We start from the raw sequence: 25,922 nt of genomic DNA on the forward strand, positions 1-25,922 counted from the left end.
CAGCAAGATGATTGGAACACAACTTCAGCATTTGTGAACTGCATCAAAAATTCAGCCTGTCTTAAAAATGTTTCTATTTAAAAGATGATGCAAAAAACCAAATGCATTGATATATAAAACCAGAAATAGTGACTTGAATATTTTACTCCTTCTAAAGACTTGGATTTCCATTTATATTTCCTATCAAGGTTATTTCAGAAGTCAATCACTCAAGCATTTACCATACAGAAAGAAACTGATGATACAGTTGTCCTAAATAAACTATGCTTGAATGATAAACTGTTAGAAAATTGTACAAAAAATTGTAAAAACAAATTGTGACAATTGTAAAAAATAAATATCAAGTAGACATATTTATGGGAACCTGAGTGATGTGTTTAAGGAGTGTAAGACTTGACAGCTCTGAACTCAGTGACACTTGATTGTAGAAATCCTACTGTAAAATGCTCCAAGACAACCTTTTAAAAGCACATGTAAAAATTCATTTCAGGAATAAAAAGTGTCATAGTTCTTTAGTTCAAAGACGACACTAAGCTGGGGGGGAGTGTTGATCAACTAGAAGGCAGGAGGGCTCTGCAGAGGGACCTGGACAGACTGGAGAGTTGGGCTGATTCCAACGGGATGAGGTTTAACACGGCCAAGTGCCGGGTCCTGCACTTTGGCCACAACAACCCCATGCAGCGATACAGGCTGGGGACAGAGTGGCTGGAGAGCAGCCAGGCAGAAAAGGACCTGGGAGTCTGGATCGACAAGAAGCTGAACATGAGCCAGCAGTGTGCCCAGGTGGCCAAGAAAGCCAATGGCATCCTGGCCTGTATCCGGAACAGCATTGCCAGCAGGTCCAAGGAAGTGATTCTGCCCCTGTACTCAGCCCTCGTGAGGCCACACCTTGAGTACTGTGTCCAGTTCTGGGCCCCCCAGTTCAGGAAGGATATCGAGGTTCTGGAGCAGGTCCAAAGGAGGGCAACCAGGCTGGTGAAGGGACTCGAGCATAGACCCTACGAGGAGAGGCTGAGAGAACTGGGGTTGTTCAGCCTAAAGAAGAGGCGGCTCAGGGGAGACCTCATCGCTCTCTACAACTACCTGAAAGGAGGGTGTAGCCAGGTGGGGGTTGGGCTCTTTTACCAAACAACTTTCAACAAGACAAGAGGGCATGGACTTAAGTTGTGCCAGGGGAAGTTTAGGTTAGATATTAGAAAGAATTTCTTTACGGAAAGAGTGATCCGTCATTGGAATGGGCTGCCCAGGGAAGGGGTGGATTCTCCGTCCCTGGAGATATTTAAAAAAAGACTGGATGTGGTACTCAGTGCCATAGTCTAGCAACCGCAACGGTGGTTCAAGGGTTGGACTCGATGATCTCTGAGGTCCCTTCCAACCCAGCCAATTCTATGATTCTATGATTCTATAATATCACATCTCTAGTGTCCTTAAAATAAAGTCATCTACCTTCCAGCACTGATGGGTAATGAATTCCATGAGTATAGCACAGAGCTTAGACAGGATGCACATGATGTTCTTTACATAGTTAAAGGTCTTGGTTTATTCTAACAATTTTAGAATTCTTTTTCCCCTACCCAGGTTTTCAAGTTCTCTGCCTAGAGGGCAGAAAGCTTAAAGGGACATAAGGAGCAGGAAGGTGGTTTAAAGAAGAATTGAAAATATACTGTAGTATATATAAGTATACAGTCCATATACAAAATACCACCTCTAGGGCTACTTTACAGAGCTGGCAAGACACCAAGCCAAAATAAATACCTTAAAAATTAGGACTGGAATGCAGGCTGGAAAAACACCTGGTTTCTTCATACCTATCATACTAAACTCAAGAAAATAAAGGAAATTCTTTACTGTACATCTCAACACATCAGTCAGGCCAACCAAAAACATCTGTAGGCATGGAATGCTGGACTGAACCTTAGACTCTTTCAGTTCCAGCTCTGATTAATACAGAACACATTTCTTCATCTCTCTCACCCTATTTTTGTAGATAATTATGCTGATCTCCTTTATATAGCACCTGAAAATCTATAGTAAAAATATTCTTAAGCATGGAATTCGATATAATAGAAATCACATACCAAGCTCCAGTAATCAACTCATCACATGAAAGCAAGAATTAATTCCTGGAATTAAATGCCCAAAATTCAATTTTTCCACTAACATTAGCTTCCTAGTACTTTCATCATTAGTACAACAGCTGCATTATATTAAAATGCACTGAATAACCTGACAACCATTGACATTTTGAAGATTTTCCAAGCTTTGAACAACATAAGACACATACTTTTTTTCATTGAAAATTTCCATGTTAAACAAAGATACTTCTGAGCAGCTTCAAGCTTAGACATTGCACCAAATCTGCAGCTTGAACTGTTACAATGGTTCCATTCCAAAGAAGACTGTAGCACTTAGAAAATATTTTTTGCTCTTGCATCCATTCAGCCCTCACTCCCTACAGAGGCTGCTCAACAAGGGCACTTTATCATCACCCACTTATGATACCAGTTGCTCTTCTTCCTACCTTCACACCTATACATTGCTTTCCTCCTTCCAGATGCACACAATGCCCTTAATAGCTTGGTATGTTTGATGTGCAAGTTTTTCTTTCATCTTGTGCTACTTAAAAATGAAGAAAAAGGTGAGAGGATTTGATATAAAATTAAGCTACTTACCAACTACTGCCAGATTATGCTCTGAGCCACATGCAATCTGAAAAAGAAGTATGAATGAATTAAGAGAATCCTCTTACCAGTAGGAAGACAACCACAGTTTTGACAGAAATCACAAGTTACCTGATACAAGCAATCACTGCTCACAGGATGCAAAAATCAAAGTTGAAGTGCTCTGACTTTTTAAACAAAATTTCACAGAATCATAGAATGGTTTGGGTTGGAAGGGACCTTAAAGACCATCCAGTTCCAACCCCCTGCATGGCCAGGGACAACTCCCACTAGACATGGGCATGTACCTGCACTAGACTGCAACTTCATTTGCAGTTTCATTTTTTAAAATGCAGCCATCACTGACATTGCCATCCTCAGGATCAAGGCTGGCCACAATTCTGCAAAAACATCACACCACTGACAACATCCAACAATACAATTCATGGGCGTAGAGCAAACACAAATTAAGCCTTTGCAAGACCACAGCCATTCAGACACAGCGGTTTTGGGAATCAAAAGGGTGTTGAAGATCTCAATTTCTCTTATCTATACTCTTTTTCCATATAATTCCTGTAGAACAACACAAAATACACAGGCTCAGCGTGGTAAATCTAAAGTGATATGATCACTGTGCTCATCTCTCTAGAATGGAGAAAAAGTACCATAGAACTGGAGTCTTCTTTTAGCAGCAGGCTGCTTTAATTTTTTTATAAGTTGAAGGAAAAACAAAAACCAAAAACACTCAGCCAACGCCAATATTTTCTCCCAAGTCATGGAAATCAGTTATTGATTTATTTTCAAAGCAAACTCATAGTCAGTGTCTTTTTCTTCCTTCTTTGCAGCTGCTGTAAACATTTCAGATATTTAAGTTGCTTTAGCACACACCCTGTGGTAACACACACCAAGCTTTTGAGTTGTTCACAAATGGTAACACAAGCAGCAGCCCTGCCCTACTGCAAGGGCTCATCTCTCCCATTCTGTTCTTTTGTCTGTGCTGACATAACTGTCTGAGGTAATACAGACATCATTTTACACAAGGTTACTTTGCTGAGTGCCCTCAAGCTTTAATTTAAAACACAAACAACTCCCTCAAAATCCTGTGTCCGATTCACTTACACTCTGCTGTCAATTACACGTACTCCTCAGCTGAATAAAAATAATCACATTTTTCTGCTTCTTAAAAGTACACTTGCAGTGATGAAAATATAAACCAAATATTAAAAAATAAGAGTCTACACCATCGAAATTTTATATGGCTTTGTTTGCATAACTTTAATTTTTACAACCAAAGAAACTGCTGTAATCACCTCAATGTCTGCGTAACACAAAACCATAGAACTTAAATCAGTCCTTGTGCTCAGCTCACTGGGCTTGAACATTTACTGAAAAAGATTCCCAACTTGTTACAAATAAACACTAAAGGGAAGAGCTGTAGCAGGGCTACATCAAGTTTTCTATTCCACAATATTGCAGAGGGGCAAAGCTTTAAACCTTGAGTGTCAAAAAGCATAAATCATTGCCATATCCCACGTTATCCTCACCACACGGCAGAGCCCCACAAGGGAGCAGGGCTGCCTTCCATTGCCTATTCACTGCCTACTGCTCCCCACCAATGCTTCTCCAACTTAAAGGCTGATGCCATGGAAACAAGATCCACACATGGAAACACACACCAAGGCTTTCCAACAAACAGCAAATTCTGCATCTTCCCCAAGTGCTGAAAATTGGAGGTAGCAGAGCTGATGCTAATAATATAAATAAATTTCATCTGGGTTGTGATATAATCCTGCCTCGGCTACTTCCCAAGGAAACACACTAACACAGGCACCAATTCAAAAGCAAAAGAGCTGCTCAAGCTAATGGCTAATATTACTATCACTATTTCCTTCAGAAACACTACATTGAAAAAAAAAAACCTACCAAACAAAAGCCAACAATAATAAAAACAACAAAACCCCACCCAAACAAGGTGCTTTCTAGAATGTAAAACATCTCCTGGCAAAGAAACATTTTCTTCCTACATCTAATAGCAGCAGCTACAGTGCCTGCAAGCCAGATAAAAGAACACTGGTGACTTCAAACAACTCTGTACTCATCTAGCTGTTACTCTGTCCACCATCCAGAGGCACCCATCAGCCAGCACAGCATGCTGTGAAGGAGTCAGTCAGACCACACTGGGTACAACCAGACCAGGGATGCAGGGAGCTGCATCCTACACTCGCCAGCTCTGCCAAGCTGTCCCCAGGACAACTCTGCATCAGCTCTGCACCCTGATGTGGTAAAAGCCACTGCACAGCACAGGTGACAAGTGCTGCTGTACCCTCTTTGGTCTGGTAAAAGCCACCTCGGTGGAAGTGCCAGATTTGCCAACAATGACTGAACTCAAACTAAATGGCAAGGTGCTGAAGGCAGTGCCCTGGATTCACCTCAGGATGCTCAGAGCAAGGACAGCACATGCCACCTACCAGCAGCAGCACTGTGCCCCAGGGAAGAGCTTGCTAGATTGACAGCACAAGGTTCACTGCCTTCTTGCAGGGTGTCACCACCTGACAACACAGCCTGACTTTGTAGGGGCATCCAAATAAAAAACACCTCTAGGGGACTCTGAAGTTACCTACTCACTGCCCATGCTGCACCACCACTCCTGGCATTCTAGAGCTCAGAAGGGACCAGACCACAGAAGAAAAGCGAGGTTGCCACTGCCTAATGAGCAGTGCTTGCCTTGCAGGAATTTCAGAACATCTTTGTTCCAGGGAGCTTTCAAATGTGACACCCCCCTTTTCATCAGGACTCCTCACATGAGGCAATCAGCCAAGAACACCTAATTTGCTGCTACAAATACAGACCTGTCAGGGAATGGCATTTCTGAACAGATGTTTTATGCTCACATTAGATGTAATGAGCTCTGCAGTCAGTGCAGGTCACTGGGAGAAGCCTGGTATTTACTGCAGCAACCATAATTTTCTGGCTACTTCTCTTCTGTCCCCACCCCCAGTGTGCTGCAGAGAAATTAAATTCCAACAGACATCTGCGTGCTCCCAGTGGGGAAGTACAATCAGGAGTACTTACAAACACACAGTAATGCTTCCTAATTGGGCAACATTTTTTCATTGTTTTAATTGAATGGAGAAATTAAAAATAATCACTAAAGACAAATCGGAGTGACCACTAGTGAGTTAAGCATTCTGTGAGCCTAAAAAAACACAAGACCCCCTACAGATAAAGAACTGATTTTGAAGTTTCTTCTCTGGAGGAAAATCTGACAGTTGTGCAAGGATATTGTGATCTCAGTATAAATGATCTCAAAGCACTTTACAAACCCCTGTGAGGCACAGAAAGAAAGCTTAGGGATGATTTTACTCAGAACTCATTTACCTTACGATCTGTGCCCTTTCAACCATACTTAAATTGTTTATTTCTTCCCCTAAACTGCATGTTGCCAAGCTGTTTTCTACCTGGCAATGGTTGCAGTTCAGATCCACCCATCCACCCAGATCTCACACACGGTAAGAAGCACCCAAGGGCCCAGCATCTCAATAGTCATAAAGAGTCATGAGCTGAGGGGCATGGGTGGTGAGGAGAGACCATAGCACAGCACCCACTAATACTGGGCAAAACACCAGCATCCTTCTGCAGCTTGTAGACATGGCTATGGCCCAGCCCTAACAAAAATCTGACTGATAAAATGTAAGAGTGGGTTACAATAATTAGAGACATTATTTCACTTAAGATTAAAACATTTTACAGCTTTAAAATGCTATATGAAATATTAAAATAACTTTTTAAATACATGTTTAATATATATACATTCTTATTTTTGTGTATATATGTATAAAACAAAGTGTGGGCAAAATATATGCATGCATATTAGGAAGAGAACGTCATCTTGATAATGTCAAGATGATATTATCAGGAAATAAGGTCCAGAAGAGAGGTTAGGGTACATAGAGAGAGTCTCCCCCCTCTGAACTCTGGGATAGAAGTCTTTCTGAAGAACAGCTTTTCCTCCTTTTGCTCCCCCACAGTCCTGTGAGGTTAGAAAGTATTGCTTTCTCCTTTTTAGACAGTAAAGTAACAGGATAAAACTTGTGGTTATTTAAACACAGAAATCTCCCATTCATTTCAAAAGGTAATTAAGAGACTAAGTATCTTTTGCCAACCATTTCTTAAGAGACTTCCAAGCACTACAACAAAACAAGACTGACAAATCATATAAAAATCCAAGTTTCAAGTTAGTACCTTGACCATAAGGTTTTTCTTTTCTTTTCTTTCTGTACTCCAAGGGCTATAACTGAGGATCTGTTGTGCAAACCCTCAGGAAAAAGACTGAGTGAGAACTGCAGACAAAGCAGCCCAGTGCTGGAGGAGAGGGGAGGGGACAGATGGGGTGCAAGGGAGAGGATGGGGAGCTGGACTCACAAAGGGCATTTGCAAAATGAAAATTCACAAGCATCTGAACATCAGGGTGCTCATCTAGAAAAAGAAAACAAGGTCCACACCACTGACTTTTGGTTCACTGCTCTACATGTTCAGGTTCATTCCCTCCAGTGCATTTATTTCCCAAAACATTCAAGGATAGGGAAGCTTCCATCACTACTCTGCGTTAAAAGCATGACATACAAAATGGGTTTCTAAGGATACAATCATAGAATTTGGAAAAGACGTTTAAGATCATCAGGTCAGACCATTAACCTAGAACACTGTCAAGTCCACCACCAAACCCTGTCCCTGAGGCACCACATCTACACATCTTTTGAATACCTCCAGGGATGATGACTCAACCACTTCCCTGGGCAGCATTTTCAGGAAATCCACTGAGATTCTAGTCACCAACACTTCTAACTTTAATTGCACACAAGTATAGCTTTTTTTTTGACAGCAAGCTAAAGAAGGAAACCACTAAAAGGGTGTGCACAGGGTACTTTTACCCAGGACTTTATATTTGCCTTTAGCCATGGCATCTCCTGCCTTTTGACAAATTTCACTATAAGGAAATTGCCAGTGCCAGAAGATACAAAATTGTATTTCTTCTAGGATCAGAAGTCCCAAGGGAAGGAGACAAAGTAATCAAGACTGCAGACTGAAGCTTACATAAGACAGAGGAATCTTCTCTCCCAGAGATGTTCTTCCATGCCCTTGATTAATGTATCAGAACTATAATTTGTACTGGTTGACAGATCCTGCCCAAATGCTTTTGTATGCAGAATTCTACTGATGTGAAAAAAATAAAAGGAACCTAATAAGCAAATGATTCTTCACTAGGAACTCTCTGTTCATCTTCTGGATCACTTGACTCTCTATTGATAAGAAAGCATCTTGCTAACGTTGTCACATTCCCTGGCAAGCAGACAAAATTTTGCAGTTTAATGCAATACATTAGGAACAAACCAGTGCAACCTCATCAAGAAGAGCACATTAAACTTGTTTCCAGATGTTGGTTGTATCAATTGAAAAGCAGAAGGCTCCATGACTACAACATGCAAGACACTTTCAATTTTTCATCAATCTAACTTCCTGCTGAAAGTGGAATTTTTGTTGTTGTCTGATAAGCTTTTTAGTTTGTGTGAAGTTTTACTTTCCACTACAGCAAGAAAATTCACAACAGAGTTTTAGATGAAGCCTGGGTATTAAGGTCTGGAAGAGAACATTTCTCTCAAGACACACCTGATAAAAAAAACTTGGCATGTCTTCCTTCATGTCTTATATTAAATGCAAACAGCAAAAAGAAAGATGTTCATTATAGCATATAAATGTCATTACCTCTCTGAATGTGCTAATTTCTAGTACTGTGAACTCAATTAATATAATGGCTCTATTAAACAATGATTGCAGACAAACATTCTGTTGAAGTACCTGTCATCCAACATATTATAGGGTTGGAGTAAAAGTCATGACAGCAAGTATTATTTAGCAACAAAATATCAAATTCTACTTAAACAACTATTTCCAAGGGTCCCTTATGGATGTATTACTGTAGCTTTAAGTTTTCAACAATTTTTAATCCATTTGGAATATAGTCTGGAATATTCAGTGGAGATGGAAAGAAACACAGAGCAACTCAGCTCTCCCCTTTCTCTGGTGTTACTGCAAGCAATCTCACTACAATTCTCCTACATTAAATAATGCTGTGAACTCAGCACATACCCCCTGCAAGATCACAAGTGCATGAGGTCCTGCATTTTTGTACAAAATGGACTTCTTATGAAGTTTGTACCCTCAAAAAATTGACTGGGTATTCTATTTGGACATTGAGGACAGGCTGAAACTGTCCCCAAACATCCTCTTAAAAGAGGGTGAGTGCTGGTAGTGTGGCCATGACTGGGGACCCCAAGACAGAAGCCATCCCTTCCTTAGCCCTGTGCAGCCACACTGCCAAGAGTCCCCCTGACATGACATCTGACTTTGCTGACTCTCCTATAACCCTTCTTTTTCTAGCATGTGGTTTTTTGGAACCTCCTTAGGGCATTTTCTTCTTTGACACACTTTTCACCTCCACTTTATAAAAAATTGCATTGCAGACACTTGGCAGTACACCCAAAGGTAGCAATGATGTCACTAAGGAATACCACTCTCATTTCTAAGTGCAGAGGCTTCTTTGCTTCTTCCAGCAGTAAATCCAATAGATTCTTTACAATAGAATATTGAATATTTCAGTTCTTCAACATTCAGCAGCAGGACCTGGGAAGACGAATTTTCAGCGAACTGACTAAACATTCAAGGAACACAACTGGACTGATCTTCCATTTCACTGCCACTCCTGTTAACCTCAGCCAGCACTGCTGCTTGCAGAAAATGCCAACACACAAACACTGGCACTGGGAGAATTTTAAAAACTACTTCATCACCAAAACATTTATTGTCCTTTGAAAGAAGTAAGCAGGTTACTGAAAGTACAGAACCACTACTGTGCAATCTCATCTGAAGTGTACTTTATTGAACCCAATGCCTTTGGGAAATATTATTTAAGGTAACTATCAGCTGTTTAGGAATGCAAATCTTTGCCTCACTTCCAGCACCACCCACGCTGTCTCTTCCTCTCCCACATATATGCACATAAAAACAAAAGTGTTATCAACTTAATCTGCAGTCAAAAAAACCTAGCACATTAAGAAGTCCTGTAATATGACAAAAGTGGGGAAAAAAAAAAACCAAAAAACCATCCTTCATACACCAACTAGCTCAACTTGAGGACAGAATTTTCTTGGTTCATTTACTTTCCAGCAGAGCTGCAGGCTTACAGCTTCTGTAAGAGTGAGCCTTCTATAAAAACATCAAGCTGTGAATTTTGCTGACTGTCCACTCCTTTATTTCTCTAAATAAATGGTGCCTATGCCCTTAGGGTGTCATGTAACTCTGCTCTTCAATGTCGGATTCCCTGTTTCTGCAGCACTTTGTAGCAGTACAGCTCCCTGCAGCAAGCTTGTGGAAAATAAATAAAACGTAAACTTGCTAAGACTCCAATGCAAAGATTAATAGAAAAGCTCTTCTGGATAAATAAGGATACCATTTGTAAAGACTCAAATAGAGACTGAGCACTGATGCTAGTCACAAAGGAGGAATTAGGGGAAAAACATGTCTGAAGTGACTCTACACCGCTGATAGAAAGACATTTTCATTAAAAGCTGAATTATAACAAAGCCTTCAAAGCTCTAACTTGAACCTTTTTGAATAAGACTATAGCCAGAATGTACTGTTAGAAAAACATCTGTTACCACAAGCAAACAGCTGTAGGACAAGAGAAGACACAAGAAAGTCACAGACCCTTGCTGCAACCCCCCTGGAATGTGGTCAGAACAATCATGTACTTTCTAGGGCTAGAAAATACTACAGCTGAAACCAGGTGAGCCAGGCAGCCCAACAAAACCCCAACTATTCACATTCAGGAAAACCACTCATTCACCTCAGCTGGGTTGTTCTTTAAAACAAGACATTCATTCTACTTTATTTTCACGTAGCAGCTGCCTCACCACATCTCTATTGCACCCTTTCAGACTCCTTTCTTTCTTCCTTTGAGCCTCTGCTAACTTGGAGGCATGAATCCTTCACCCCCAGTACTGTCACATCACTTTCAATTGTCCTTTTCTTCTCTTGTTTGCTTGAGGAATCTGACAGTCTGTTCAATTTCAAAACCCACTCCCACAAGTCAGATTTCCACCACAACATAAGGAACTAAAAGGGGTAAAACACCACAAAGAGTATTGAAAACACAATTTCTGAAGAACTGTAATTATAGCAGCCAAATTCAAATAAGGCATTTTGGCAAAAGAGACTGGGAAATACAATTCTTCTGTATGCAATCCCAGCAAAACCCACAAAGCAACAAGTTCTTACAAATTTAAGCTTAGTTTGAGTCCATATAATCTCAGTATTGTTACGTTTTCTCAAAGTGAGTAATCCTATTATAGCAGTATTGCACAATAGTGCCAGGTTGGAGTGAACCACAGTAAATATATTCATTTCTGAACTAGTACTGACTGGAATCTTATTCTGGTCTCCATGTTACAGTTATAAGACATTTATACCCAGTAATTATTTCTTCCAGATAGAGAAACACTTTCTGGAATAGAACAAATTCTGAAAAGCTTTCATTGCTCACATCCACTTGCACACTCACTACAGACACATGTAATTTACCAATCCTTGTTTTTTTCAGAAGGGGTCCTGTTTTCAGCCTAGTGCAATCTCCTTCTCCACATTATTGAAAACTGCCTACAAAGCAAAGTGAAGGTCCTGCAACATAAATTCATTGAGAATTCTTGCAATTAAAGGGTTGTAAATTAATCAAAACTCCAGAAGCAGCTAATAAAACTTGATAAATGGGCAAGTCTGAAACAGATAAAATGTACTGTGGTCAAGTACAGACTCATAAATCTTTCTGGATAACAGAAAGAACCATTTAGACTGTTCAAATATATAGATAGGTTCCAAATTAGCTGGAACCTCTCAAGGGAAGCATCCAGCATCATACTGTGGACAACTCACTGGAATTATCTGTTCAATGTATAACAGAAACCCAAAATGCAAAAGATTAGCCCAGTTTAGAGAAGGTGACAGCATTGCCACAGTTTCATACACTCTGAAAGTTGACCTGCTTAGGATCTGCCCTGTCAAATTAGAAAAACAATCCAGATTATTCTTATTTTTTTTTAACTAGTGACTCCACTAGAAACACACATTCGATAAAAACTTCAATGCATGGTGATATTTCTAAGACCTCTTGCAGCTAGTTTGAGAATTATTAGGGGCTTTTTCATTTTTTAGTGATTTTTGTCATTTTTTTATCTTTATAACTTTCTGATCAGAATGCCACACACAGTCTAGCCAGCTGCCTGCCAGAAATCAAAGTATACTACACAGGCATTTGAAAACTTAAGTAGGTCACATCTGCATTTGACATTGATACATTTATCAAACTTTCATTTCTTAAAAGATTGGTATTGCATTAGTCTGACAAGATATATTCTCCATAGCCACATACTCACTGCAAGCAACTATATTATCATCCTTAAAACCTTTATTGATCAAAATTCATGTCAGCCATGCCATTATTTCTGCCAAGGCAAATACCAGACTGACAGGCCTATAATTATTTGAGTCATCTTGTTCAACCTTTTAAAATATTAGCAGGGCATTGTCTTTCAATCAGTCTTGTCAAACTTCCCTGATGTTCTGGGAAAAAAAAAAAAAAAAGAAAAAAATCAACATCAACAACATACAGAGTGCTTTGGCCATGTCTTAAAACTCTGAAATGGAAATATTTCAGCCTTCATTTTCAAAGTTCTCTCTCTAGAGACTGAGTAAATGCTGGTACAGAGAAGGAAACCTTGTCACTGTATGATATTTCAGCTTTTTACTCAAATACAAACTAGAAATTATTACTACTATAAAATTTGCCTTGCCAGGGCTTGATGTTCTGCCAGTAGAGGTATTTAAGATGTTTTAGTATTGACAGTGTGTAGTCTCCTGTATTTGCCTTGTTATCACAGCTCTTTTCCTATCCCTATCAGATGGAGCTACTCATCCTGTGATGTGGGCTCATGGCAGGCAGCACTTCTCCCTGTTCCACAACTTTTCAGAAATCTGGTGAACTCATTTAAGCTAAAGCAACAAATACAGCCAAGTTAAAGAATAACAATAAGGAAGAACAATTCAAGTATTCATGAATACTCTGAAACCTGATTAAACTGAAGCATCACTGAATGGCAGCCAAAACCCACCTCATCTGCCCCAAGCTCTCTGGCCATCAACTTGAGAAGTGCTTTACTCTCACCATAAAGCTCATTGTGTGCAAAAGACTGAGAATTAGTGCTTGAACATTCTGAGAAGCAGGTGAAGTGTACATACTTGTGCAGGATGCTTACATGTTGGCAAACACCAGGAGTAGCAGAGTTTGCCAATGTTGTTGCCATTTTGACTTGAGAGCTCTCAGGCCAGCACAACGTTCCTGGACACAGAGCACTAGCTTGAGATCATATTCTCTTCAAAGTCCACCCATGCACACAGGATTTAACTTTTCCTCCTTTGCCCAGCATCTCCAGCACCTACTCTAAATAGAAGCTACTTTCCCTTAAAGGAGGTGGCATCTGTACTGCATGGCTGTCCTATTACAGACCAACAATGGGAAATGAACAATGTCACTTCCAATGACTCCAAACATCTGAACACTGCAATCAGGGAGCAGGAAAGAAGAACAATATCTGATTTTCTCTTTCTGTGAAAATCCATTGCAAAAACATTGAAAAAGACAAAGACACAGTATCACTTCAGTCCCAGCTACTTGGCCAAAAAAAAAAAAAACATCTGGCAACCTCATGCTAAAATCATGTGATATTTACTAGGTAAGGAAGAACCCTGCTAGGTCATCATATCATTAGAACCTGAAAAATATTTGGACTAAGTAGTTTACTCTTACTTTGAATTTTGTAATATTCAAGAACAGGCTTCTTTTGCTTGCAAGTCCAACTCCTGTTACATTTTAATACATTTTTTTTCAAATCACTACATTTTTTAATCTTTATATAGAGCATGCAACCATTTTTATTATGGAAAGCCTGAATTCTTTTTTTTTTAAAAGACCCTGAATCTCTCTCCAGTTTCTCAAAAGAGTATTTTGCAGAACTGCTGCCAAAGGTGGGAGTAAACCTTTCCTGAGCTCAAAGAATCAAAGTATTCTGTAACTCAACTGCTGAGCATCACTCAGTGTGCATGCAGTAAGATTCTGGCCATTCATTCAACACCAAATTCTTTGCAGCACTTGTGTGAGGTGAGGCAAAACACTTCAAAACACCACAAAGACAAAATCATCTTTCCCACACAAATTAATGCAGTTTCTTCTTTTTCTGAAGTATTTATTTTTTCTATTTATTTTCTCCTTTCACCTCTGCAGTCTTACTTTTCTTCCTCTGTGCACATACAGGCATTCTGACATAAAGGGCAGCATCAGTTCCTTGGCAAGTACTGCAGCCCCCAAGTAGAACTACCAAGCTAAGCTTCTGGAGTCAAACCATCTCATAAACACACAGAGAGGGTGTGTGTATGTTTGAGATCACTTGTATATGCAAATGAGACAATAAAACACTCAGATTTTCCTGGTTAACTTCGCTCTATAGGTAGTATGCAAAAGTAAAATGATGTCCTAAATCTGAAAGAGAATAAGAACTGAAAGTTAAAAGGAGAGTGTAAAGTGTCTCTTTAACCCTCCTACCTTTGAAAATTACCAGGCTTTTCAGAACTCCACATATAATGTTTCGCTATTTCTTCTCCTCCCACAATTCCTCCTCAAAGATCAACAAATCTCGTATGCAGGAGAAACCAGACTACACCAGCCAAGTTACCCATACAGAACAGTATGTTTAGCATATTCTTGAATTTATCATTATTAGAAACATATATAAGCCCAAAATTAGAAGCTAGGTTTCTATTCTGGACCTTCCTGGCTATAGAAGGTACTGCTCATTTTAAAACCACCAGAAATACGAGCAAGCTCAGAACTATGTCGTGTCTTTAAAATTAATAAACACACTACGTGACTAATCTGCACAAATTATGCTGCTTAAAATCATTTTTTTAAAGTGTGATATTCCACGTGCTTCTCTGCACAGGTTCCCTCCTGGCTCAAAGGGAGCTAAGAAACATCACTAATGCTAAATTGTTAGTGAGACTGCCTGAAGGAAAAGGTTCTTTCAGGTCAGCATGAAGGGTAATAACATTCACCTCAGCTTCAGCTATTAAGAAAATTGTTTCCATCTCTATGGGCATCAGCCTCTTGAACACTGAAGGAACAATGTATTCAACAAAAACATGAATGAAATGTTGACCAGATTGAAAAAAAGACTAAAAATATACTTGGATAACAAAAGACTCTTTTGAAGGGGGGAAAATGGGTAGCTAGGCAGTGCATTAAAATTATGTTCCTGGCTTCCGTTCAGATGCTGTCCAAGCACAGTTCATTGTTTGGCATGTCACTCACATCTCCTCACGTCACCTTCATTCTCTCACTCAAGTAACCTTCAGATAAAAATATACAGGGCACTATTCTAGGATTCAGCAATATTAACCCAGTAGCCAGTAGAAAAAACTGGGGCTTTCTTGATTCATAAAGAATTTTTAAAGCAGTAAGGAGGGTGAAAGCTCCCATCAAAGTCATATGACTCCTCAGGCTCCCTGACAACATGTTGGTTACCCATGGTGAGAGGAGTTTACCAGCCTACTGAGTCTATATTTTCCCACAGGAAGTGTAATGGAGGAAAGGTAATGCTGATTCTGAAACTCATTTCATCTGCCTAATAATTTTAGATTAATTACAGAAAATTATTTCCCACTTCACTTCCACATCAATGAAACTTTCTTTAATGAACAATGCTGGTCCCTCTCAGTCATCAGCCATAAACCACAGCCAGCACAGAATAGGAGCACACACACTTCAAGCTGCTCTGCAGAATATGTATGAGGAAAGAAAAAAACCAATAACCTTACCCAGGTAAAACTGCAAAGAGGATTCTGGTTGATAGAATCCTTCTCCAGCACCCACTCAAAGCAACAGAAACAGAACCATCAAACAGATGGAGATGATGATGATGATAATAATAAGCATTAGTATTATTGTTGTTATTTTGGTTTAAGAGTATGCTGATGTTGTACAGTTACAAATCAAGAACAGCCAACTCACTGTTCAGAGAAATGGATGAAGGGCTCCTGCTAACTAACAGCCTTTTCAAGTCCCCTCTCTGGCATCCCTTGTGTGCTCCTTTCTGAACACCCCTCCACTGTGCAGCACCTTTTTTCCAGTGATGGCTCATCCATCACTGCTGCCTCACCCTCACACAAAAGAGGCTCTTCTCCCTTTGCAGAGCAAGAAACAGGACATACCCTGCCCTACTGTTATAGGGCCATATACCTCTACAAACCCTCCTGGATTATCACCACAGAGCAACAGAGACTGAGCTGTGAGACATTTGCAGCACAGATTAAGGAATATGCCTACACTTGTAGCCAAGCAAAAAAGGAAGGATGAGCGTTTTTTAAGGGAGGTCTTATCAGCATTTGCTGCTTTCAAACCTCCCAAAAAGGGGGGAAGGGCAGCACGTTTCAAGCCAATGCTTTTCCACACTGCAGTATCTGGGAGCCAGGCTCCACACACACAATGGGCACAGTTGCCTTAGCAACAGCATCGCAGGGAAATTTTTCAGTAGAGCTTCTCCCCTTCTACCAAGGTTACTTTCAGATTACCACTTAGCACAGAGATCTGCATGGATCAGACAACATCTTGCATCTGGTTTGAACATGCCTGTGTGAACCAACGTGATGGGCACACCACAGGGATGGACAGGGCACTGAGTCACCCAGGGAGCTGGGCCCCCAAACCACCCAGCTCATGACAGCAACAGCTTGCAAGCCAATCTAGTGGCACCTCACAACAGAATAAAACTGTGACCTGTTGTAATCACATCCTTAACCTTTTGTTTTGTTTGCTTAAGAGTTGCTAACCTTAACTGGAGACCTACAGCATGTTTCTACCATGAGTCTTGTTTGCAGCAAGAGTTTAGCTTCTAATACTGATTACAACCTCAAAAATAACCAAGTAGAAAAGAGATATTTTTTAAGCTGCTTGTTTTTACACATTTTTATCTTTTCATTAATATAATAATGCTTTAAAAAGGCAGTGAAAGTATGTGGTGTAGCATCTGTCTTCAACAAAATATGGTCACCAAGGAAGCCTCACTTGAATACCATGCAAGTTTAAGTTACACCAGTGAGTTAGTTTATTTTGCTTCACTTGGTCCTCAGTTTTTCAGCTAGACATTAACTCTTCCTGACCTCCCTGAGATGCAAGAATGTTTTTCCTCACACAAACATTGTCATCCCAAACAAAATATAGAATAGAGATTTGTTCAAAACATGAAACAAACCACTCAAAAAAACCTCCTCATAAACTCTCTCTAAATAGAGGAGAAACAAGTTTTCAACTTCAGCTTTTTCAAGGCTCTTTCATTACCATTTAAGAAAATAATGCCCACATTTAAAACTTCAAGATTCCTTCGCATTTCCAGTCTATGGCAAGGGCAGCAACCTCCTGGGTCTCTCTTTCCAAAGTGCTTCCTCATGATCACCACTTTCACCCAGCTCACAAGTTGCTCCCAACTGCAGATGTACCATCCAGAAACAACAAAAAACCAAAAGCTTTTGTGCACTGTCAAAAAGAAGCTCAGTATGAAATCAAACACAAAGCTTCACAACAGGAAAAGGTCCCCAATGAAACTGATGTTAAAGCAGCAGAATAGAACTAAGTACTAAGCTTGGTTTAGTTTTGTTTTCTAAAAATCACAGACACTGAGATTTTTAAGGCTTACTTAAGGCTTAATACAGAAAAGAACTTCCCTCTGAGAGTTGAAAACATCCTCAACAAACTGGAAAGCAACTAAGCAAAAACTGTGTAGGCAGAAATGAACTCTTGGCAGAGCTGGGGACATTTTATGTACATTTACAGTTATCTTAACACAGGGAGCACAAGAAAAAGGTAAATGAAATTTGTGAGGAAGAAAAAAATCTCAACCTCTTATCAACACAACCTTTGTAGAAGAAACTGAATTTGAAAGGAAGACTGCTGTGATTTCTAATTATAACTACAAGAAGAGCCTTACCTTATTACAAATACTGTATAATATTAACATTAAGTGAAAAATCATGAAACCAGAGATTTGCATATTAAGTTACCCACTGCATTTAAATCCAAGTATATTAGAAATTACTTTCTTATGAGGGAAGACAACAAGTAGCTTGATTCCCCTTCTCCTCACTGAACTTCTGACCAAGAGTTAGGACTTTCTGGAAGTCTTTAGCCTAAAGAAGACAGTGACCCTTTCTCTTAAACACACATACTGAAAGCAAACTCAAAGGAAGAGAAAATGTGAGCTTGTAACAGAAGTCTGCCACTCCTACTCAGATTTATAGCACCAGGTTGAGCATAAGGGCAATAGAATTTAAAATAACAATAAGGTTAAAGGACCCTGAAGTTAAAGTATTCTGAAGAACCTCTCTACAGGTTTGCCTGGAGTATTGCCAAGGGATCTAGTCTTTCCAGAAAGAGAGCCAAGGATTATTTTATTATTTTTTTTAAATGAGGTCTGATTAAAATTTAACACAGTTAAATAACATATCTAGGAGCTCAAGTAGCCTACTTTTAAAAATGATGGAAAGTGAAAATCACAAGACAAGCAGCATCTTCTAAAAATCAGCTTCTTTATGTGTCTAAGACACTTCAATGGAATATAATTTAAGAAAGTTTTTAAAATTTTGCCTCCTATCTGCACATTGCCATCCAGACCACCACATTACACTGCACAAGCAGGATGGGGTTTGGGTGCTTTGATTACAAAAAAATGCTATTTTCAAACAAAATTTCCATCCAAAAGAATGATCATGATCAGCAAAACACTGCTAAAGGAGAAACTCAACAAGTGGCGGAACTGCAGACCACAGGAACAAGATAGAACAAGCAGATGAAGGCCAGAAAGCCATTTACCTCTGGAGTAAAAGCCAGGGAATGCTGTCACTGCTCCAGTCAGCACATGTTGCTTGCTTACCCTTCTGCCTTCATGCTCACTGTTTCAAGGATTGTGAGCTGGAACTGTTTACAGCACTATACATATGCATAATCAGATAGGTTACAAAAATCATTTTTTTTTTTCAGCCTGTTAAGGAAGGGCAGAACATGGGCTCTGAAGTGTTCAATCAATTCCCAGAGCAGCCAATTCTGAAGAGCAGACACAGAGCATTGCCCATTTCAGTGATCTGCACTGGACAAGTCACAGGATTTATCTGCAATGACCATAGAGGGAAGAGAGTTCTTTCTCACTTACACTGCTTGTCACAGTAGAACTGCTCTTAAATTTAAACATAAAACTAACATTGCAAAGGGCCATGATTTCTGATGAATTCAGTTCTCTAAATTGTCTGTGCCACTACAGGAACTGAAGGTGTTTCAGTCTGAGGCATTTATTCTCCTGTCTTTGAAATGTTATTAATGTATTACACAGAATAGAAACTATGCACTGAGGATGACCCTTCCTGAGTATCCAAGTTGCTTACAAATCAAAGTCTTGTTTTCAAAAGCATTTTCCATAGTATTCTATGTGCATCCTCAAATAAAACTGAGTTCTTCAGTGGGCTGAGAACTCCACAACAGTGATTTGCCTACAGTCACAATGAGAAAGTGATCCTGGCAGAAGAGTCATTCACTGTCTTCATGCTGTACCAGTGGGGATGTATTACTTCTGCATAACAGTTCAAGCCAAAGTTACTGGAAGTAAACAAAAGATTAATATTCATACCCTCTACATTTCTGTGCTTTTCTAAGCTCAGAAAGGCTCAAAGTGTCCCATCTCTCTCTCTCTCTCTCTCTCCTGTCTCAGTGATCCAAAGCTTAAGACAAGCAGGTAGCATGTCATAAGCTGCCTTCTTTCTCCTCCATTTTTTAATTTTAACCTAATCAATGACAATCCTTCTGCTTAGAGTAGGCAAGCATTTGGATTTACACCTTTTATCAATGCAGTGGAAGCTGAAAACATTAGAACTTCATAGGCTTTGGCACCTAAAGCCTGAAGGTGTCTGAAACCAGTCCTTTTCCTTTCTCTTCATACTCCAAAAAATTCCTAAAAATCCTTCCCCGTTTGTATGGACCCTTCTCAACTGTAAAACTGACAACTACCTTTCTGGCTTTCCTTCCTACTCTTAGGTCTCAAATCTCAAGAAGAAAAAGTGTATTCTGTCCCACGTAAACCAAATATAATAAAACAAATGATGCTTAAGGAGAAAACACACTCTTCTTTTCTCTTCACGTCCCTTTTAACAGATTTCCTCGTACAGACAGGACATGGATTCAGTATAGCAAAAGACTTGTAATTAAGCTCCACAAAGACAATGGCAAATAGCAGAGGAAATAGAAGAACTTTCTCTCTTTTGGTTCCTTTCACCATTCCCTCATGGGAAGGATTTTTACTCTTAGAATCCTTTTTTCTCACATTCTTCTGCTCATTGTTCAACCTATGTAGATTCCACTTTCCTGGTGATTTTGTCCCACTGGTTGCAGAGAGTTGCTTTGAGGTTTTATCACTCCTTTTCTATTTGTATTGTAGCTTTATTCTGAAGGTCACCTCCAGCAGAGCTAGATCTGCAAGTGAAACAAGATCCACTCAGAAAAGCCTTTTTAAACAACTATACCAAGGTCTACAGGGCAGCACACTCCATGCCTTTTTCTTTCCTACACCTGAAAGTGTACGAAATGCTCCCGAGTAACATTTAAGAGTCTTGCACAGAACAGCAAGAATGTCTCTAGCAGTTTGTGTGACAGGAAGGATGGTTTTGTCCTCTGAAAGTAAAAGAACGGGTTTGGGGACCTTTTGTGCAGGAAGAAAACAAGCCCTGCTAATACCACACAACCAAACAAGTTTGTAGAGCGGGGGAGAGAAGGGAGAAGGAGAGCAGCAGTGTCTTTAGCTGCCAGACATGCGGGTTGTGCCCAGCACTCCGTCAGCCCCTGTCCTCTCCCATGCTCTGTAGGACAGTGCCATGCCGTGGCCAGGCTGCTCCGCGGCTGCTGCACTCTGCAGTCCCTGCAGGTACCGGCGGCCCGGCTCCTGACCCACTTTCCCCACCAATCTCTGTTTAGCTCTACGCTAGTGATGCTCCTGGCATGACAATCAGATACTGCAGCCTGCAGTGCAGCTCCTTAAAACGCGCTCACAAGCTCCTGGTAAATTCAGTGGAAAAGTACTGTATCAACGAAGCCTAATTAAAACTGAAGTCATTTTCATCCACTTGCGTCACACGCAACAACAACAACAAAAAAGTGTTCCAGAGATTTAAAAGATGCCTTTTTTATTTTAAATCCACTAGATGTGCTAGTCAGGAAGTAAAGCCAAAACAGCTTTGCTACTGAAGGGCTGTGCAAGGAAAAAGGTATGAGAGCTTGTACCTTTTTTCTGGATTACCACATCAATCTTCTACCTTGTGCCACTTCAAACCTGCCACTTCCTCCCACAGACATTTATTTCTCACTAGAGAAGGGTTCCCTACCTTAATGTCCACTGAAACCATAAACTTCATCTCACTACAGCTACTAAAGTTATCTTTGTGCATTCACTAGAACCAAATTCCTCCCTCAGACACAGCCACCTGCAATTTACATCAGATTTTACATGTAAAATTCATTTTGGGACATTCACCATTATACCAGACAGCTAGGAGTGTTCTGGTTCCACAGCTAAGATCTAATACGTAGATTATCTCTGAGACCAAGTAGCTGCAGTTGACCACATTTACCTGGTAGAAAAACAAGTCATCTCTCTTCCCTTATAGTGAAATACTGTGACAAACAGCCATAATTTGGGCCTCAGTTAACAACTCCAGTTGCCCAGCCCATGTGTTATATGGCAGTAGTTTCCCATACTACAAATCCATACTTACTTCCTGGCAACTTTAGGGAACTACTGTAGAGTTCTGCAGTGAATACAGCAAATACAGGGGCACCAAATGCATGTGAAAAACATTGTTAATATTTTGCATGCAGAAGGTTCCAAGATACGTAAGGGTCCTACCAACAAGATCCTGGTTTTATTCAGTGGAATATTTTTGTACTTGCAAAACTCAGGTCCTTATCAAAAAGAAGTTTGGGGAGTTACTCAGAATCATTAAACCAGAATATTTTTTTAAGATTAGAAGCACTGAATTTCAAACATTCTAAAACCAGCACAAGCTCATCATCTAGCATTGATGATAAAAATAAGCAACAGCAGCAAATGAAGTATGGCAACAACAAATGGCTCATGAGAGACATAGACACTTTGGGGCAACAAAGGCTGTAAAGGTGTGGAACATTTTATAGAGGATATTACCTAAGGGAGGGAGCACCAGGATCAATTATTCACAAAGCAGTGTACATTACAGAGAACCACAAACTTGATCCTTTGCAGGAGTTTATTCATGTGTGATACAGACAGTTTAGCTGAGGAACAGGAACTTCTAGTTTGGTACATGCTACACAAACTGACTTTTTTTTTTTTTTGCACTTGGCATTATCATAATCACACTGATTTACTGAATCAACTCAAGATTCCCCAAAACAGCCCCCAAAGTGCTTATGTAAAATCTCTGCAACAAGTAGTCTGATTATCCATTAACTGGGGTGGTACCAGCCAACAGCAAGAGAAAACAAAATTAAACACCCATCAGAACGTGAAATTCATCCAAATTTCATACCACTGGGACCTATAAATGAGTCATTATAATAAGGTAAAAAGTAATTCTATTTCATCACTCATTACCTTGACCCAAGGAGGACCACTCATCTTCAGATGGCAGATGCAATCCAGACTTGCATTTTGACTACTAGAGAACCCTGAAGGAAGCACAACTTACATAAAGCAGCACCCTTACACCTTGTATAGACACACAAGAAACTCAGCATGGTAATTCTACCATAAATTTTACTTTTTACCCACTAGTGGCCTACACCAGGACACCCTGTGAGCAGCCTATCTCAGACTAGAATCCTAGGCTTTGGGCTAGATAAACTACTCTTCATTCAATCCAAGTATTTAATATCTAAACCCAAGACAAGCAGACAGAATTCAAAGAGGACTCTTCAGGAAGGACACAGCTGGGACAGATCTACCTAAACTCAAAGACCTGGCAAACAAAGAAGGTACCTAGAGGTTTTTGCTGCTACCTAACAAAACTAAGAAGTTGTTTTGCTACCTTGTTTTTTATTAAAGAGATGACAGGTTTACCCTCAGTAAATTCCCAAGGCAGAGTCTGGCAAAGCAGAGGTCCTCCTGATGGTTTTGGATTAAATTTTACATCTTGTTCAATTTTAGCTCTCTGAGCCATGGACCACAAACCTAACCTAGACCTTCAAATGTCTGTGTACTCAGCTCAAGTGGAGCATAATACAGTGAGGCCTGAGGCTTTAGAAGAGCAAATGAATTATACTGACCAGCCCACTGCAGTGACAGGTGTTTCACAGGCACATAACAGAAACCCATTAAACCCCAACTTTAAAGTTTATATCCTTTCAGGAGATTAGAGAGATTTGCTTTTGCTTTTTTCTATGTGAACTTGGAAATTATCAATATTAGTATCCAAACATACACTGAGCCCTGCTATGATGCATTTCCTTTTCAAAAGCTTTTGTTATTGTTGGGTTTGGGTTTTAATCAAACAAAAGCTCTCTAGGAACCCAAGACTCTAATCTGAACTGTTCCTGCTTGAACATCTGTTAAAAAAAATTCTGGCTCTTAAAGTAGAATAGATTCTGGTTCACATAAAAAACTACATAACTAATACCTGGAAAACAGAGAAAACAATTAAAGAAAGATACTATGCATTAAAGGAGCATGGAATCAAAGAACAATCACAAAAATAAACATTGGTTTCAGTGGTTACTTTCTGTGTTACTGTGTTTTCTAGGTTGACTCTTGGTTGATTTGCAAATCTGCACATGCCCAGGGGAGTGGGATCTCAGCTCATTTAGCATCATGGCAGATTTCCAGTTCTTGGCAGAAGGGTTGTTTTTCTCCATGAATCAGCAACTGTCCATCATACTACAATCTGTGAAGTGAAAAACCCACCTCATCAACATAAGCCATATGCATAAGTGTGTGTGTGTATATATATACACACAAGAGAGGACTTTTTGGTCTCTATATATAGCATGCATGTGAGGATCATCACTTGCACAGACAAGCATATACATATTACTTAAAGCCAACCACACAACAAAGTGACTTCTCTCTCCTTCTGTAGTCATACAACATTTTGATAACACAGCACATTACTTGCACTGTAAGATTTTAAATGTTGTGATAAAGAACAGAAACATCCTATTTTTTCCTGCTTTCTTCCCATCAACAGGCAGCTCCAGGTACTGCCCCCACTGTTGTGAACTGCAGAACAACTGTTTGTTTGCCCACTGCTGGAACACAGGCTACGTTTGCATTTTCCCATAATGCTTACCAGCAAATGCATTCTAAGTACCCATCAGCAAGGCAAAAAGCAGCAAATAAGTTACATTTGAAACATCTTTCTCAAACTTGCTCCAGAATTTTAACAGCTCTCTATAATACAGATAATATTTCTGAACATTAGAGCAAATGAGAGGAATGCTGCCCTAGTAAAATGAACTTATTCTAAGACTCTGACAAACAAATCACACACTTTGGAAATATATTATGGAAAAGCACAGACTAAAATTTCCTCATTTGATTCTTCCTGCGCCTTTCTCTCTCCCTGATACACAAGAGATTGCAGTATTCTTCCTGCATGGCATCACTGTGCTAATATTAAACAACAACAGATTCGCTGGCTCAAAATTGTTACTCCTTAAAGGAGGCAGGGGGACAACTGCTATGATTAGAAATTCACAGTTAAAATTTAGTATTCAGCCTCTTTTTCTTTTTTTTGTTCGTGATCCACAATGTAAACTGCTAGTGAAATTATAACCTAAAATTCACTGCATGGAGTAGTGTAGCAGAATGCCCAGCTCTTCATTGTTTCCTCTGTTGGAATTGCATGTCCAGGGCATTGCAAAATTTACCCAAACCATATTTCTATTCCAGCACCAAATCATAAAACTAGACCTCATGGATATAGATTCATGATCTGTGCCCATAAAGTCACTCAGTAAACTGGTTTTGTTTCTTGCAGCATTAATTTTCTCATGGACGAAAAATCATTGAACACAGAACAGCCAAGTTATCAAACTGCCACAATAGTGTGAAAAGGGAAGTATTTTTGTTTTAAATGCAAAAATGTATATGATTATTAGTTGAATAAGGGTGATCTGTGTTTACACAGCTCAGAGCTGGATTTAAAGGCATTTTTAACAGCCAACTGTTTCAACTTGCATGTAAACAAACATACTGCATTTCTTCATTAGCTGGAATTTGCTGCAGTCTGTCAGCCATCTGTACTGTCTTGCATTCTGTTCTCTATTCAGAGCACCACTATCAAATGTTGGTGATATAGTATTGCTCTCTTTGGAGACATCATGACTACACTATAAATAGTTTAGAGACATAAAATGCTATTTCTAACAGTTGGCTTAATATCTGCTTTCTCAGAATGCATTAGGTTGTTCTATTTCTCATCTAGTTTTGGTCCTCCATAGCTTTCTGTGGATAAGAGGAGAAGAGAATTTATTTTGGCTCTCTCGCATGCGTAGAGAAAAAAACTGCAGCCCAAGCACAACTTTATTCAACTTCTGCACCCTCCAAATCCTGGAGACAGAGGCCAAACCCCAGAGCATAACCCTGCAAGTATCTGCACTGCAGTCAGAGGGGTGACTGCATGGTGCAGAACAGTCAAAGTGCTGTAAAACCAGCTGCCTGGGGGACAGCCACTGTCACAGAAACAGTGCAGGGACTGACCCATTCAGCTAGAACTGGGCTAGTCCAGCTCTGTACTGGAGTTCTGGAGCCCTTGGAGACCTGCAGAGCCCTGGCTCAGTTCCAGCAAGCTAAAACACCAGCACATCCCTCCCTCTGGCAGGATGGACCTCAGCAAAAACTGATTCCTGCTGCTTCTCCCCATCCTTTTCCTCAGATCACAGACACACTCCAGGGCAGCCTTACAGCCAGAGGTCTTGGCCATGGCATCCCTGATCTCTGTACCCTGGCCCCTGGGGTGGGCAGGGGTCCCCCAGAAGGCAGTGCTTGCACCTCCTCAGTCCTCTCCACCCTTGCAGTCAGACCCAAGGCTTTTTGG

The 25,922-nt window shown here is 40.0% G+C and overlaps 1 protein-coding gene across 1 annotated transcript in view; it reads right to left on the minus strand.

Moving 5' to 3' along the window:
- The window catches only part of SERGEF (secretion regulating guanine nucleotide exchange factor), a 139,035-nt gene that overhangs the window by 53,658 nt on the left and 59,455 nt on the right, over positions 1-25,922 (minus strand). Inside the window, exon 10 of the mRNA XM_030451437.1 lies at positions 2,673-2,709. Within this exon, the coding sequence (XP_030307297.1) occupies positions 2,673-2,709 (37 nt within the window). The remainder of the gene's footprint in view (positions 1-2,672; positions 2,710-25,922) is intronic.

Source organism: Calypte anna, chromosome 5 (assembly GCF_003957555.1).
Source record: "Calypte anna isolate BGI_N300 chromosome 5, bCalAnn1_v1.p, whole genome shotgun sequence".
Taxonomy (NCBI): Eukaryota; Metazoa; Chordata; class Aves; order Apodiformes; family Trochilidae; genus Calypte; species Calypte anna.